The sequence below is a fragment of the Melanerpes formicivorus genome, unplaced genomic scaffold (assembly GCF_026170545.1).
Source record: "Melanerpes formicivorus ecotype bairdi unplaced genomic scaffold, bMelFor1.0.p_v2 SCAF_11, whole genome shotgun sequence".
Taxonomy (NCBI): Eukaryota; Metazoa; Chordata; class Aves; order Piciformes; family Picidae; genus Melanerpes; species Melanerpes formicivorus.
This window is the reverse complement of record NW_027142363.1, coordinates 13,560,434-13,574,498: the sequence shown is the minus strand read 5'-3', so window position 1 is coordinate 13,574,498 and position 14,065 is coordinate 13,560,434. Positions and strand designations below refer to the sequence as shown.

The window sequence follows — 14,065 nt, the reverse complement described above, 5'->3', positions numbered from 1 at the left end:
GACATATGCACACTTTGTGAAATCCAATTCATTCCCCCTACAGATGCTAGCTTTACTGCTTCGCTTTAACATTCTCCTGTTGACTCTGGTTATTTTAGTACTTAGTACAAATCCTGAGCTATGTGGTACTTAGGGGTAAATCTAGTCCTACACAAGCCATTTTTTATGGTATAATTGGCAGACACAGCTTACCACTATTTGCAATATATTTAATGATACCATGAGCAATGCTTTAAATTTCTTTGACTATATTTTTAATAACGCCTTTATGAAGAGAGGGCTGTCTGCTCTGTAATTATGTGAACCTAGGAAAAGAAAGTAAAGTAAAATAATGTTCAAAACTTCATCACACTTGAAGAGCGATAGCGTTGCTCATTAAACTATTTTCCTACAGTCTGTGAATCTTGACTTATGGTAATACACAATGCAAACTTAAGATCCAACACTACAAATTCATATCAATGGGATGTTGACTAGAAGGTAAATATTGCTTGTATGAGTAGAAACAGAAGTTCAATTTAGTCTTAGATCATTCATACAAGAAAAAAACCCAACAATATAATTGATACAAGTTAGACAAAACTCACTATGATTTGGACATGCAAACTATCATTCTGGGGGGGTACTTTGATTCTGCAGTGCCAATTTGAGGCATTTTTTCAAAAGGATCTGATATGCTCATTCAAAAAATATTCACTTTCTCTAACCAGTTTAGGAAGCTTTGAGCAACAAATGCATATGAACATCATTGGAAAATGCATTTAGAAGAGAAAAATAGGGGCTTTTCAGCACACAGATGAAACAAACACTTATTTTAATTCATCTCTTCAGTCAATGAACCAGGAGAGAAGCAATAAAAACCTGTATGCTTCATGCTCTTACAGTGCTGCTCCAATAAGAAAATACTCCAAATTATTCTCAGGCCTACTAACAATTCTATAGCATGTAATTGAAAACAGATTACTCCTTGCCTTTACTTATTCCTTTTATTATTTTTTTTAACATAAATTTAATTTTGTAGAAGTATTATAATGGGAAATAAATTATTGCATGCTTAGCCATAACTTTGCTTTTAAACACTGTCATTTTGCAATCGCTCTGCCTAATATCATAACTAAAACCATGTCAATACTTCCATTACTGCATTATATGGTACAGTAGGTCTCTAACTTTCCTATACAGAATAGCATACTGAAGCTGAAACTTCACATCGAAGGTTTCAGTCTAAGAACCTTTCAAAAAACCCTTACAGTTAATGTGGTTTTATTAACATGTTAAGAATGCATAATTCAGAAGTAACTGAACTGTAAAATGAGTATTACAGATGATTAGCATATAATGTTATTTAAGTTTATTTAATGCCAGGCAAAACGTGAAATAGTGAATAGGGAGTCAGAGCAAGTGTAACAGCAATTATTTTTGTTATATAATTAGATATGTATTTGCTACATAAATTAGTGGTTCTGAAACAGATGATAGGACATAAAACTTTCAGGGCTAAAAATACCTCCACGTGAGATGATATTGAACTTTATCATTTCCATTTACTGTATGTGGTCAGTAACATGTGCTTCAAATCACTCCACCGAAAGCGTGCTCTCTTTTTTTTACTTCACGAGAACGGATGACACCCTTGCAAGACTGCAGTAACTAACTAACTGTCCAGGGCATTTCCGTTGTCGAATGACTTCACACAATTTTCCCCATCTAGCCCACCCTGACGCCTCTTTACCTCCCCCGGCGTAGGCGGTTTACAGGGAAGGAGGGCAACTACCTGAGGGGGTTGCAGACAGCCCGTCGGCCGCAGGGGCCAATGGCTGGGGTGTGAGGAGAGCGCGGGGGACAACGGCCGAGGCTCGCCCCCAACGCCACCGGCTGGCGGGGCCGAAGGTGGGCGAGCCCGCCTGGCAACTCGGCGGGAGGAAGCGGCCACAGATTCCAGAGTTTCTGTTGATTTTTTTTTTTCTTCTTCCTTTTTTTTCTTTTCTTCTTCTTGTTTTTTAATCCCCGGACTAAGCGAACAGTTAAACAGCTCCAGCTCTGTGACCACGAATTAACCTCCCAGAATAAAAACGCCCGTTAAATGATTACGGTTTACTAGGTCTTTAAAATCGGGGGGATAAAAACTCTTGCTGTATTAAGTTTACGTATATTTTTTAAAATAAATAAATAAAAAATGAGCTAAACGTAATTATTTTTCTTTCCCCTCCGGTTGGCACACACGCCCCAGCTACGATTTCCAAAAGTCTCCTAAGTGGGGAGAATTCAGAGGAATTCCAGAGCAGATCGACAGGATTGTGAACAACGGTATTTTCAGGTGCTAATGTCCACAAGGGACCTAATCCAGCTGTTCACCCCCCACCTAAGGAGCCATACTCTCCTTCACAGGCTCCCCATCTCGAGTGACCGGCGGAGAACGACCATACCCGATAGCCGGTACCCCTGCAGCCTAAATGCGCTGCCTCTCTCCAGGGGCTGCCTGCGGGACATGCCCAGCAGCTCTGGGGCGTCCGGCTACCGCTTTTAAGGCTGAGAGACGGTTTGGGTGCACACAGAGATCTTAGTTCTACTAATTTTAAAGACGAACAAATAAATAATAACTGAAGTGATTGGTGTCAGTTTTTCTCCTCTCATGGGCAGTGTGAGGCTCGGGAGCACTCAGATTTCACTCAAGATCCTCTGGCAGGGCGGGGAAGAGGAGGAAAGCGTCCACTACCTGAAGTAAATGGGATCCGAGCTCCTTGGCCACATTATCCAAGGGCCCTATCCTGCTCGGCTGTCCCCAGGCGTCGCCCAGACCTGCAAGGAAATCAAAGAACTAGTTAGAGAGGGAATCAGAGCCGGGACTGCCCTGATCCTCCGGCGGGACAGGCGTCTCCCGCGACCTGCCACCTATTCCCACTGCTCCCTCGAGGAGCGGGCCAGGCCGAGACGTGGGGGGTCGGGACGTGGCAAAGGTTGAGTCCCTTTTACACACGCGTGTGGAAAGAGAATTGTTCTCTTTCTAGAGGTTCTGGGTAGGGCACCCCTGCGGACCCACTTTCTCTATCCCCAGAGTCCCCGTCCGCTTTCCAGCGTGCTTCCAGGGAGGCGACTGCCCCAACCGCTTCCCCTCGCCCACCATTCCGATACGGTCTTGCCAGCAGCACCGTCCTCCCTTCCCCCGAGGCCAGCAGGAGGGAAGACCGGCCACACTGAGGGCGCGCCACCGTGGAGGTAGGAGCGGAGCACCCAGCCTGGCCGCAGCCTTACCAGGAGAAGCAGAAGACCACCCTGTGGAGTGTTCCCAAGCAAAAGGCACAAGAAGCTGCGAGATATTTGCATGTCTTCAATTACTGCTCGGGCCACACGTGCTCCCCGCAGGAGGTGCGGCAGGACGGTCGCTGACACCCGAATGCCGACTTGCCCTCCACGCCTATCCCCACGTCCTCACCCGTGCTCGTGGCCAGCCTGGCCCAGGCCGAACCCCGGCCCCGTTAACCCGGCAGGTCCGATCCGGCCCCGCCGCTCCACCACAGTGCTGGTCGGTGGATTTTAGGGGCACTCCGTGTGCCCGGCGCCACAGCGAAAGGTTATGCTAGAGCTGTCTTGAGGGAGGCTTGAAGCTAGGGGAGGGGGGAGGAGAGGAGGGAATACTAGTTTAGGTTTGTTTGTTTGTTTTTCATTTTCTCCATGCAAAGAAGGCCTGCGCCAGCTCCGCGATGTAGCTGCGACCGCTGCTCTTGCCAGCTGAAGAACTGGAGGCTCACGTCGGCACCTGATGGCAGGCTCTGCAGCGAGCTGTTGCCATTATAGTGCACAGATACCCTGGTGAGAAAGGAACAGATGCGACCACATCCGTATATGCTTCGGGTTTGGAAAGAAAGGACAGCCCTTAGGGATACAGCAGCGCTTCTGAGAGTCCACGGAGCCCTAAGGGCGTTCCTGCCCGTGCTTCCCTGCATCCGAGTAGCTCTGCCGGTGGCGGGTGCTGGCGGCCCGGTAGTGCTGGCCGCCCGGTAGAGCTGGCGGCCGGGGCGCACCGGCATGGACTTCACAAGAGCCCTGTCTGTCTGTGGCCGGGGCCCCGATAGTCACGCCCGCGGTGTTTCGTGTGGGCGCACGTGCATGTGATGGGTGCACAGTCCTCCGCCCTTCATCACGGGCGGCCCTCGGTGTCGCTGCAAGTGGATTTGCCGCCATGAAACCTCCCCGACTAGACGCTTTCAATGAAACCTCCCTCCACAAGCTTGCAGGGGCAAGGGCTGCTGCAGCTGGAACCCCACTCGTCTCCGTTGAGAGAGGAAGAAGCTGACAATCTGAAAGAGACACCTGCCCGAAGCTTCACCTCTGGAGCCTGTTTCTAAACTCCCCGCCTGTGCACGAGGCCCGCCGGGTCCCGTCTGATCCCCGGTCCTGCTAACCCGGCAGGTCTGTTAGCAGATCCTCCCGGATACAGCTATGCTTTGGTCATGTGCCCGCAGGCAGCCCTGGTCTAGAAATTATGGGAGCCTTTCTCCCCGTTCTTGGGGAGTCCCTTGGGGTGGATATGGTTTCCCACCGAAGGAACGGGAGGCGGTAGAGAGGACGCGTAGCAAATAGTAGCTGCCTTTGGTACCTTCCCTCGAGTTCTACCTTGTCCCAGTGCCTGATATCTGCGAAGCCTGGCTCCACTCCCCGCTCCTGCCGGGCAAGCACAAAGGAGCCTTCGGCTCCCAGAGCCAAGCAGGGTAACCCGGGGACCTTGGCCGGCTCTGATGTCTCTTTTGTCATCGCAAGGCAGTAGCAGCATGCGGAGTCAGACCCAAGTGGGTCTGTCTCCTCACTCCATGTCATTTGCTGCGGCCGCCCCAGTGGTTTTTTCTAAACTACGCCACAGAATTGCACAATGTGCGGCTGCGCTTTCCAGTGGGCAGGGGAAGGGCACCTTTCCTTCCCTGAGAGGTGTTTGACCAGGCATTGGGAAATTTGCTTTGAACAAAAACAAACGAAAAGTCGCATTTTTGTACTGCTGTTTCTCAGTTCGCAGCATGGAGAAGGCATCTAAACTTCCAAGGACCTGTCAAAATGTTCTTCCTGCTGCTTCCCCTGGGGTGAAAGTTTTGAGGATCACAGATATCCTGCAGCCTCTTTCCCGAGACGGTAACAAACGCAAATGACAGAGTCAATCCTGGTTCTGCGCGGCTTGCCCTCATTTCGATTTACTATTTGCAAATCTCGAAACATGGGATTGTAATCCTGCAAAGGGCATTGCGGATAGCCCTGTTAAAACTGTCCTGGAACTAACCTTAACTTTCCAAAGGTGAAAGCCGATTGACTTTTCCAGCAACTTACGAAGAAGCTGTTTAAGAACGCAGTACGTCTCTGCCGCACCCGTGCGTGACAACAATCCACTCCCTCCTGCCCATCATGGCTGGCCAAGTACTGTTTCACAGCATCCCCCAAATCTGTAGTATTTTTGAGGTTCTTTATTAACCCAGACTAAAGAGTAATCACTCCCATGGATTAGTTCCCTTTGAAATTATAATTTGGAGTTGCAATTGCGAGCTCTCGCATTTGGTAGATCAGCCTGGTATTCGTCTAAGCTTATTTTAAAGCCGACGATTTTATCATTTAATCCACCAGCAGATCGCTTTAAAGGTGGAAACGAAACTAGTAAAATCTTACTTTCGGATAAAGGACTAAAGCCCATTAACTTGTCTTCCGAGAGATTTGCAAACGCGCGGCATACGTCCTGTAAACATATGGATGCAATAGACTCCGCCGAGCTGCTCCTGCCCTGCCAGTAAATAACGCACATTTTCGCTCACTGGGCTGGAGCGAGGCCAAAAGAGCTGCCGGTACACAGCGAGCGTTTCCTACACTGCCTGAACGCGGTGGGAATTCGCTCGGCTGGCCCGAGCAGGGAAGGAGCCTCGGGCGGCGAAGGCTGACGGCTCTCCAAAAGGACTGTGCAGCCGGTGCGGTGCCGGACGGGTCATTTCGAAGGCAAAGTTTTTAAATGCCTCGTTACAGCACGAATTATCTGTTACATTGGCCCAGAAAGCGAGAGAGAAGCTGTCGCATCTTTCCTGCAAATGCTGGAAACATCCGTGGGGGTGGCTTGTCCGTCGAGAACAGCATTTTTGCCGTATGCTAGACGCCAGGGTATAGCCTACAACCAGCGGCTTAGGGCGACTCCGGGCTCTACCGGCAGCGTGAAGCCTGGAGAGCCGGAGCTGGACTCAGCGGCAGAGCCTACCCCGACAGGCAGGAGCTGGGCACGGAGAAGCACTGTCTGCAAGGAGGATGACTAGCCCGTCCCAGGTGCAACCTGCTCTTTCCTGGCATCCCTCTGTAGGCAAACGTGGATGAGAAGACCCTCTCTTTGATTGCCCTTCATTTACTGATGTCTGTAATGACCACCGAGCCTGTCGCCACCGGAACCGTGCTGGGAGGGCAGGACTGGCGCAGCGGGATATCTGGCAGGCAACGCGAAGGAAATAACACAGTTGTGCCCACCAGTCCCTCCTCGAGCACGGGGTAGCAGGTTCCGCTCAGACAGCGGCGTCCTAGGGACGAGAGAGGGTTTTGCACAAGTACCTCATAGTATGTGCTACTTTTTTTCCCTGAGGGTTCTTACGCGAAAGTGTCTCACTCCCTTTGGCAAACTGGGGCGCGATTTCCCTCCGACACTATCTTTTGACATTTGTCTGCTTTCAAAAGTACCTTAGTATTCACTTTGTACCATCTCCCAGTTTCCATGGAGAACGGGGTGAATTAAATTGTAACATGATCTAGAAATATTTGCGAACAACTCACACCTTTGCTCTCCAAATATATAAATTAGTATAGAGACACATTTGAAAGCCAGATAACTTTTCTGTTTGGGATTCTGCTGAAAGAATTAATTAGCAATGCGTTATGTTAAGTATCGCATTGCTCTGTAACGTGGAGTATTTCTTTTGTGTCTATTGTTCCCGGGCTCCCCCGGAGAGCCTGGTCCCACCGCGTTATTTAGTCTCCATCTCTCACAAGAAACCTGGGTTAACTACAAGCGCCAGGATTTTCAGCTCCGCCTTTCCTGGCTTTTTGGTTTTTTTTTTTTTTTCCCTCCTCATTTTCATTCCCCAGAGCGTTGTGTCTCCCTCGGCCGGGAGCTCAACGGGGAAATTACCGGAGGGACGGCGAACTGCCCGCCCAGGCACCCGCCGTGGCCGGAACTGGGGCAGCCCCACTCATTCGTTCAGGCGAGATCCAGTGTTGGATAGCAAGTGTCCTGTCAGCCCGTGAGGCGGGTGAGATAGCGGGGCTCTGGCCAAGGGGCAGAGCTGACACCTTGCCTCAAGATCTGCCTGCAGTGGGGCGACATATCTCAGCCCCGACGGCACAGGCTTGACAGACAGATCTATAGTCAAAGGGGAGCCCCCGGCCTCGGTAGGGGTAACCTCTGGTTGGGGCAGGAGGCTCTCACACTGGGGTCACCTTGGTAAGGAGCAGGGCTGCTTCAGCTCAGCTTTGGCCCGGGTGTGCCAGGCCACCGGCCCCCTCTTTGCTGTCTTCACTGCTGGAAACACAGGTGAGAACTGGGCGATGTGACATAAAGTTCAAGACTTTAGTTTAAAACAAACAAGCAAGCAAGCAAACAAACAAACAGAAACCCAATCCAAAACCAACAAACCAACCGCAAACACAATAACCCAAACAAAAAAGAGGAAAAAAACTAGAAGAAAAGCAGCGTGGGGGGGGGAGGGAATGGCCAAGTCCCAGAGAAAAAGAAAGAAACAAAAAACCAAACCAGAACAAAACAACAAAAAAGTCCTGGAGGACACTCAGACGAAACCAAACCCGGCGTGCCTCCAGATCATGTTAGCAGGCCCAGAAGCGAGCGCACGACAAACAGAGAGGTCCCGGGCAGAGCCACAGCTACAAAGACTGTGACCCCCTTCCCACCCTCTCTCCTTCCATTCCTTCCTCCCTCCCTCCCGGAGTGATGTTCCCTCCGCCACCGCCCGTCCCCGCACCTCACGGCTGCCGGTTCCCGCCTGGGCGCCTGGGAACGGCCGCGCAGCTTCGAGGAAGCCCTAATGGCACTTTTGTTTTATTAAGACGTTTAATGCCACCATTAGCGGTTAGTACAACAGAGGCACGGTTGCGCAGAGGGATTTGCTCGGGCTTTAATAAATTAATTAATTAATTAACCTCTTACGAGTGCGTATGAAAATTAGATTAAATAGCTGCAATTCGCCTTGATTTTCTTTAAATACACATTCACAATCAGATTTAATTAGGGACAAAAAACTCTGTATGCTCCTAGTAATTTCTGTTGTCTGTGGTTTGGAATAAGAAGATGTTCCATGGTGCATATTGTCTTTTGGGTCACTTATTACTTATCCCGCATCCATCCAGTTTAAACGTCCACAAAGGTGTATTTTTATAGTCACTTTGAGAAACTGCATCAAGCAGAAAGAGTGGAGAGGATCACAGTTTAAACAGTCTGCCACAACTAGGGTATGGAGAATCGTGTGTGATTTATTCTCATGTCTTTTTCTTTCATTTTCTCATATTTAGGAAAAATAAGAAAATAAAAATGCTGATAGTCGTGACAGAAGTCCCGTGGTATATTTTTGTTCTACAGTAATATACGCCTTGGCAAAAAATCAAAACACAAGAGAAGATGATCTTACAGAACTGGAGCATGGGGGAGGCTGTAGGTTGTCATCTTGCCGACTTTAGTTCATGAATCTGAAGGTCAGACCAAAACCTCATGGCAAAATCTGTGATACCAGAGCAGGGAATTGTGCCTTCCAGGGCTCACATTTTGAGTGGAGAAAGGGCCTGGAATGTAAATTTTCTCTCTCACTACTTGGAGACTGTTTGAGTGCTTCCAGGGGGTGATCTGTGAATTCGGTCCAAAATGTGTATCTTTTGGAAAGCCCTGAGTAGGGTGAGTATGTGGAGGCCTGTCTGAACCCTCTCACAAACCTTGTGAGAGGGCGATGAGATTAGATGCCTCAGTAAGGATCTCAAACTTAGCTATATGTTAGCTCTTTCTGAAAATAAAGTGTGGGGAGACAAACAACAGAGTTATTGAAAACACAACCCTCTCTCTCTTCCCCTCCCACCTAGACAAAACGGGAAGCCAGTTGTATAACTGAACAACATTTCCCTGGGCCTAGCACACAGGCTGGAGAAGTCTCAGGCTTGTCCCTCACTGCTACTGAGGGCTGGAAGAATTTAGCTCCTTTGAGCCTTGCAGTGAGGTGATGCCACAGTGCCAGGCATGGTGGCTGAGGAGGCCTGGGGTGCTGGCCTGCAGCTGCCTCTTCAGGGGGACAACTCCCAGGAGAGTGCGGGTGGCACGGGTTCCACTGTCCCGGGAGCAGAGGCTGATGGGTGTTACACTCTCACTTCCATTCCAAGCCCCAGGACCTCGGACGTGGGTGTCGCGTCACCCATTGTGTGTCTTCCGTCCATTCTCTCCTATCAGGTCCACCATGCTCAAAGGGACACTTTCCCCGGGTCTTACTGCCCCAGAATTTGAGATGCCATGTCAGGGAGCCCTTTCTGGCTGTTGGGCTTCACTCCCTTCCCCTCCCAGTAAAACCAACTGGAAGCCACCAGTTGGATACAGGGTGGGAGGGGAGGAGAACCTCCCCTTCTGTCTTTCTGCAGATAAATCCCGAAAGAAAGGGAAGTTAGATTAATACGGGACTGCGTGCCGTCATGCAGGATCCCCCGACACCAAACGTCCTACTGCAGCCGGCGGGAGAGCAAGCACTGCCTGGATGCACTTCTCTTCGGCTGCCCCTTCTACCCTCCACCCTCCCAGGCACTAAACGCACGGCTCAGGGCCGGAGGAAGTTGTTCTCCCGACCTGGCATCCCTGGAAGCAAAGCTTTGGTTTTAAATGTATTTCCATCCGTACTTAAGACGATGAAAGATCAGGAATTCACTGTATGCATTTAAAACGTTGCTCTTAATAAGCAGGGTGTGCGGAAACGCACGCCCGGCCTCTTTAAGGAAGACAGACACATAAAACACACCCGAGCTGTGGGTATAAACCTGCTCTCGAGGCCGTCTTGTTGCTCTTGAGGACTAGTAGGGCTGGGAAAGCAAGGACACATCCAGCAGCATCTTGAAACGTGCCACTTTTCTTCCCTCCCAAATCAAAGCCATTCGGGGCCATGCTCCCTAACCACGGCCGGCGAGTGGCCCCCCGAAATTACTACGAACCATTTCTCATTGGGAAATTTCCCGATGGGGATAACGGCTGAAACTACAGCGGAGCAGCACCTCGGTTCTCTTTGCTGCGCTAACTCGGCGTGATTCGAGAACGCACGCTGAAGGAGCCCTGCCTTTCTGTAGCACGGCTTCTACTCGCTTTCGAAATTATTGAATTAGATGGCCATAACGGTAAGCTTTCCTCTGTCTGGGCGTGTGTGTGTGTGTGTGCGTGTGTGTGTAAATTTCGCCGCCCTTCCCCTATCTTACGTTTAATTTAATTTTTTTTTTTCCTCCCTTCAGACTTTTAATAAAGCTCCTTAGAAACCGCGACGAGAACAAACCTTCCATTCCGGAATTTGCTAATTCCTTCACCCACCCACCCCTGTCCGAAGAGGCACAAACAAATGACAAAGGGGGAGCAGGGCTTTATTTAGCCACCCGCAGACACTAACCAGAGTTTCATTTCACGCCTCCCATCAGATCAACGGCTACACGGAAAGAATCGGCGGCAAATGCCCCCCCACCGGTGCCGGCCGGCTGCCTGCCCGTGTCCAAAGCGGCCCTAGCCGTGTGCCCTTTCGACACTCGGGGTGTCGGGGGTGCTGTTTTTTACCAAACCTCGGAGGACAGCGAAAGTGGTATCTGGCCTCATCGCTGTGTTTCTCCGAGAAGAGCTGCCGGAGCCACCGGCGCCCATCACGGTACCGGCCCCACAAGGCCCCGCACGGGGACAGCAGCTCCCGGCCCCACTCAGGGGCAGGTTGGGCTCAGACAGTGCCTCCTCGCTCTCCCTAGCCCTGGGAGAAGTCAGAGGGCCCTGCTAAGCCGCCTCTCATTTCCCAGCTTGCTTCTCTAACTACAACAAACTCTATCCAAAACAAAATAATAACACTCACACTATTTATTTCCTCCGAGGCCATGCCTGGGCACCGGCAGGAGCGCCATGCCGAGGGGCCTTCCCCCGGGGGGCCAAGGCTGTTGCCTCCCGGGGCTGCAGATGCCGGGCACTGCAGAATCGAGCCGAGTCCCGATCTCTTCCACACGGTCCCCACAAGTAAAGACAGAGCTGAACCGGCAGCAGAGGAGGAGAGGGAGAAGGAACCGAATGGCTCTGCTCCCCTCCACCGCCGAATGAGTTCCCCGACCCCAGGCCAGCTCGGCGCAGCCTTCGACCGGGGACCCCGCGCAGCCAGTATCCCCGGGTGAGACCCCCTAGGGACTCATCCTCCTACGAGCGGTAGCGGCGATCTGCTTTCGGGTTTAGGCCTCACAGTACCAGGGCTGCTACTTGCATCCCCCCGCCCGCACGCCACCCCCGCGACAAGCGCTGGCTTTCGGGCAAGGCAGCGCTGCCTTTTCCCAGGCAAGAGGGCTCTCTTCCACCCCCGGCAGCTTTTCCGTCATTTGCCACCGGGTACTGGGACCTCTGCAAACCGCTCCCCACCCCCTTCATCCCAGGACGCAGAGGCGATGAGGGCTCGTCTCGGGGTATGTGCCCCCTCCCTTCCGACTCATTTGGGACCACAGTGCTGCCCCGTCCCTCCTGTGTGGGCCGGGCGGGAGCTGGACAGCCCCTCCCGGGGAGCCCCGGAATGGTTACCTTCGGGGAAGACTGCTCGCATTTTCAGGTAGCTGGTGGTGAGGCGGATGATGGACGCCTTGTCCAGCTGGGAGGTGATGGCCGAAGGCAGTGGCAGGAGTTTGGCCAGTTCGTAGAATTCTCCATTTTCTTTTTCCCGTCTAGTCTTTGCCGCGTTCTTGGACTTTTCCTTCATCGCGACTACTGCAAGGCGAAGATGACACTGGCATATTAGACCCGATTCTTCCGAATTGCAGGGGGCATGGATTTCGGCTTCACAGTTAGTATTTTCGTTTAAGGAAAGGAGGGAGGGTATTCACCCAATTCAAATTGAAAAAAAAAAAAAAAAAAAAAAAGAATGGAGGGGAGAAAAAAAAAAAAAAGGGAGGAAAGGGGAGGGAAAAAAAGCTAACCCAACAAAATAAAACCAACACCAGCAGAAATGGTGCGAGGATGGGGGAAGCGATCTCTGAGCCACAAGCACGGCAGGCAAGCCACTCGGGAGACGGCAGTTCTGCTCTGACCCTGCAATACCTAGTGCTTCGAAAGCGAGATTGAAAAACCTACACGAACCACGGTCCTCTGCCTGCAGCTGGAATCGTGTCCTCTCCTCAACAGGGAGCAAATCACAGGGATCCCTTTATTGAAGGTTTTCTTCTGCTCAATCCTTCCCCGTCCAAAAATAGTAATAAAAAATATTAAAAATAGAGCGTCCACGCAAGAAATCATTTGGCTAAGCTGGCTGAAACATTTTTGGACAATTTGTCTTTTAAAATTAAATAAGGAAAAAAAAAAAAAAAAGAAAGAAAGAAAGTAAAAAGAAAGGAAATTAAAAACCGCGCTGCTCGTTTAACGAAGCGCAAAACGATCTGGTCCCGGGGCCCGAGGTGCCGAGACGATGACGAGTCGGCAAGGCTGCTCTCGTTAAACAAAAGTCAAAGCCGGTATGGAGGGAGCTGGTGGCTGGAGTGCTCCAAAATCAGAAGTTTGCATTTCCTTCAGGCGCTTCCCTCTCGGTCAGCTCTCGGCGGGCAGCGGCTGGTCCTGCGGCAGAAGGAGGCTTTCCCCTGTCCCCGAGGGGCTGCCTCAACGCTAGGGCGCGGGGAGCTCCGAGCACTTCGGGGCGGCTGCGATGATGGCGGTGGAGTTGGGCTGGCGGCGGTGGTCCGGGCGCGGGGGGCTACTGGAAGCGGGGCTGTTCCCGCCGCTCCGGCCGCTGCGCCCAGCTCCAAATGTGGTTCTCATGCGGAGTCAAATTAAAGGATCCGTTTTCCTCGGGACCAGTGCCATTCAGCGTTGTCTCTTTCCAAACAAGTCCGAGCGCTGGCAAAGGCGCGGGATTGATTTTGTTGGATTTATTTATTGGATTTTGCCCCCTCCTTTTAAAGAAAAAGAATTTTCAAGATCAGGAATTGTTTCTTTCCTTTTTTTTTTTTTTTTTTTTTTTTTTTTTTCCCCTTTCTTTTTCTTTCCGTTTATTTTTTATTTGTCACGTATTTCAGGAGCAAAGCTGTGGTTCTGTCTCATAGACATGCCGTCCAAAAGCAAAGGGAGGGTTTGCTACATTCACCTCCTACAAGGAGCAGCGATCCTCACCATACGGCAAGGATCGAAGGTAAAATTCTCTTCTCGGAAATTCTAGCCTTCAAGCTTCAAGCCTGAAAGCAGAGATCTCTCTCTTTTTTTTTTTTTCTCTCTCTTTTTTTTTTCTCTCTTTTTTTTTTTTTTCCCCTTTCCCTTGATATTTTCCTTTTCCCTCTTCCACTCCCCTGTTTTCTTTCTTTCTTTTTCTTTTTTCTTTTTTTTTTTTTTTTTTTTCCCTCCCAGGGGCAGAAAGAGCTCTGAAGTGGACCCCTCGGTTAATTCTTTAGCAAAGCCTGCAGAAAGCCAGGAGAGCCTCAAAAGGGGAGGGGATAATGTATCCGTGACGTGTCCTCCTGCGCAGCGCCCTCCGAGGGACCCAAATACAGAGGAGTCAGAAAAGAGCCGCAGTTAGCACTTGCCATGGTACAGGAGGCCGGGGAGGGGGGAGCCGGGGGCGGAAGCCGTTTACTGTGCAGCCTGATCCCGCTCCCTGCGACCGCGGAAAGCCGCGGAGATCCACGGCCCCTTCACCCCATAACCTGCCGTCGCTCACGAACGAGCTTGGTTCACCGGCGGTGACCCCTCAGCGTCGGCGAGGGCCTCGTACTACCCCAAACCGCAGGGGCTGGGACACGAGCATGCCCACGCGTGTCGCGGCCCGGGCACGTCGCGGCCTCTACTTCACCAGACTCATTGCACCGCCATTAGGTCACCTGA

The 14,065-nt window shown here is 51.0% G+C and overlaps 1 protein-coding gene across 1 annotated transcript in view; it reads right to left on the bottom strand.

Annotated features, from left to right (window-relative positions):
- The window catches only part of SIM2 (SIM bHLH transcription factor 2), a 69,062-nt gene extending 55,612 nt beyond the window's left edge, over positions 1 to 13,450 (bottom strand). The window contains exons 1-3 of the mRNA XM_068144597.1: positions 12,332 to 13,450; positions 11,786 to 11,968; positions 2,717 to 2,799 (exon numbers count right to left, since the gene is read on the bottom strand). Coding sequence (XP_068000698.1) covers positions 2,717 to 2,799; positions 11,786 to 11,960 — 258 coding nt within the window. The 5' untranslated portion in view covers positions 11,961 to 11,968; positions 12,332 to 13,450. The remainder of the gene's footprint in view (positions 1 to 2,716; positions 2,800 to 11,785; positions 11,969 to 12,331) is intronic.
- Positions 13,451 to 14,065: the final 615 nt, after the last annotated feature.